General features: G+C 36.2%; 1 protein-coding gene across 1 annotated transcript; it reads right to left on the bottom strand.

Annotated features, from left to right (window-relative positions):
- Positions 1-138: 138 nt before the first annotated feature.
- Tsp_15934 (serine/threonine-protein kinase grp) lies at positions 139-722 on the bottom strand. The gene is made up of 2 exons (XM_003368374.1): positions 523-722; positions 139-256 (listed from the first exon to the last, which is right to left on the bottom strand). The coding sequence occupies exons 1-2, from the start codon at positions 720-722 to the stop codon at positions 139-141; spliced, it is 318 nt and encodes a 105-aa protein (XP_003368422.1).
- Positions 723-1,371: the final 649 nt, after the last annotated feature.

The raw sequence follows: 1,371 nt of genomic DNA, 5'->3' as shown, positions 1-1,371 counted from the left end.
TCAGCAGCAAAGTTATCAAAAGGTTAAGATGGGCTGTGAAAAAGGCTCCTTATATGGAAATCATGACTGCCATGTGGCGGACGCATAGCTTGACGTTCCCCTTCATCGACTATTAAAACAAACGATCAATCATCTCGTTCACCACTCATCATCAGGTTGCGAGGAGCAAACTGTTGCCGGCTGTTTTTCATGTCGCTCTGGGTCATCATCACTGCACAAACTTTTCAATCTCAACGGTTCCACAGGAAATGATTTTCTAAATCAATTAAAAACATATACAAATGCTCATAACAACAATAAGACATACTTGAAAAGTCTTTCAAACACCATTTGTGTTTCAAAATTTCCTTTATATTCATTATATATTCAGGTTCACTTCGCAAGATATTCTTTATTAATGATGAAAAATTTTCATTCACTAAAAAGTCTTCACAAACATACATACACTTACATAAAGCCGAGCAATCGATTTTTGTCCAAGGGCTTAAATTCCAGCATTTTCCTTCAACCCACTTTGCATACCGCTCGCATTCACTTTCAGGTGTATCCCATGGTAATTCTCCGGTCAGCATTGCTACCAGAATAACCCCGCAGCTCCAAATGTCTGCAGGTTCAGCATCATAAGAACCTGTGATTACTTCCGGAGCCATATATGGGAATGTACCACATCTCGTTCCCAATTTGCGTACTCTACCGTGTTTGTTTCGAAAAACGGTTGCCATTCCGAAATCAGAAATTTTCAATACTCCTAAATTGGAAGTTAAAATACAAGCATAACCCACATTCCTGAAATAACAACAAAATTCCTGAACAATCTAGATCAGACCAACTATTACAACAATATCATGTATATTGGAAAAAAACTTTCTGTTGTATAACATACGCATTACAGGATTAACGCAAATTACTCATTGTTCTCACTGACCCAGATCACCACATTGAGATAAAGAAATAATTTATCTGTAAAAAGCACTTGATTGATAGATGGACTACAAAATTGTCAACCTGACAAGACGAGGTCCATTTCTATTGTTTAAAAGGATTATCCCCCACTATTTTGCTGTCCCAATTCCAAAAAATGGCCACCTATCTAAACTGATCCTCCCCCAAAGGATGCCCTAACCCTAATAATTAAAAAGAAGAAAAATTAGATATAATCCTGAACAATTTTCTAATAAATTGCGATAAGGTTTCTGATAAAACATCCAATGCCCTGAAAGCCTTACAATTACAATAAAAAGTTCAAGCAGGATTGGTTCTACAAACGTATAACAAAGGAAATAATGTGTACGAAAAAAATTTCCGTTAATCACCAACCATGGAACTAAACTATACCCCCAAAAGTTGAAATAATTTTCTGGAAAAAAACAT

This window comes from Trichinella spiralis, assembly GCF_000181795.1.
Source record: "Trichinella spiralis strain ISS 195 chromosome Unknown Scfld2573, whole genome shotgun sequence".
In the NCBI taxonomy this organism is placed as follows: domain Eukaryota; kingdom Metazoa; phylum Nematoda; class Enoplea; order Trichinellida; family Trichinellidae; genus Trichinella; species Trichinella spiralis.
The sequence above is the reverse complement of the archived record's forward strand: the minus strand, read 5'-3'. Positions and strand labels throughout refer to the sequence as shown.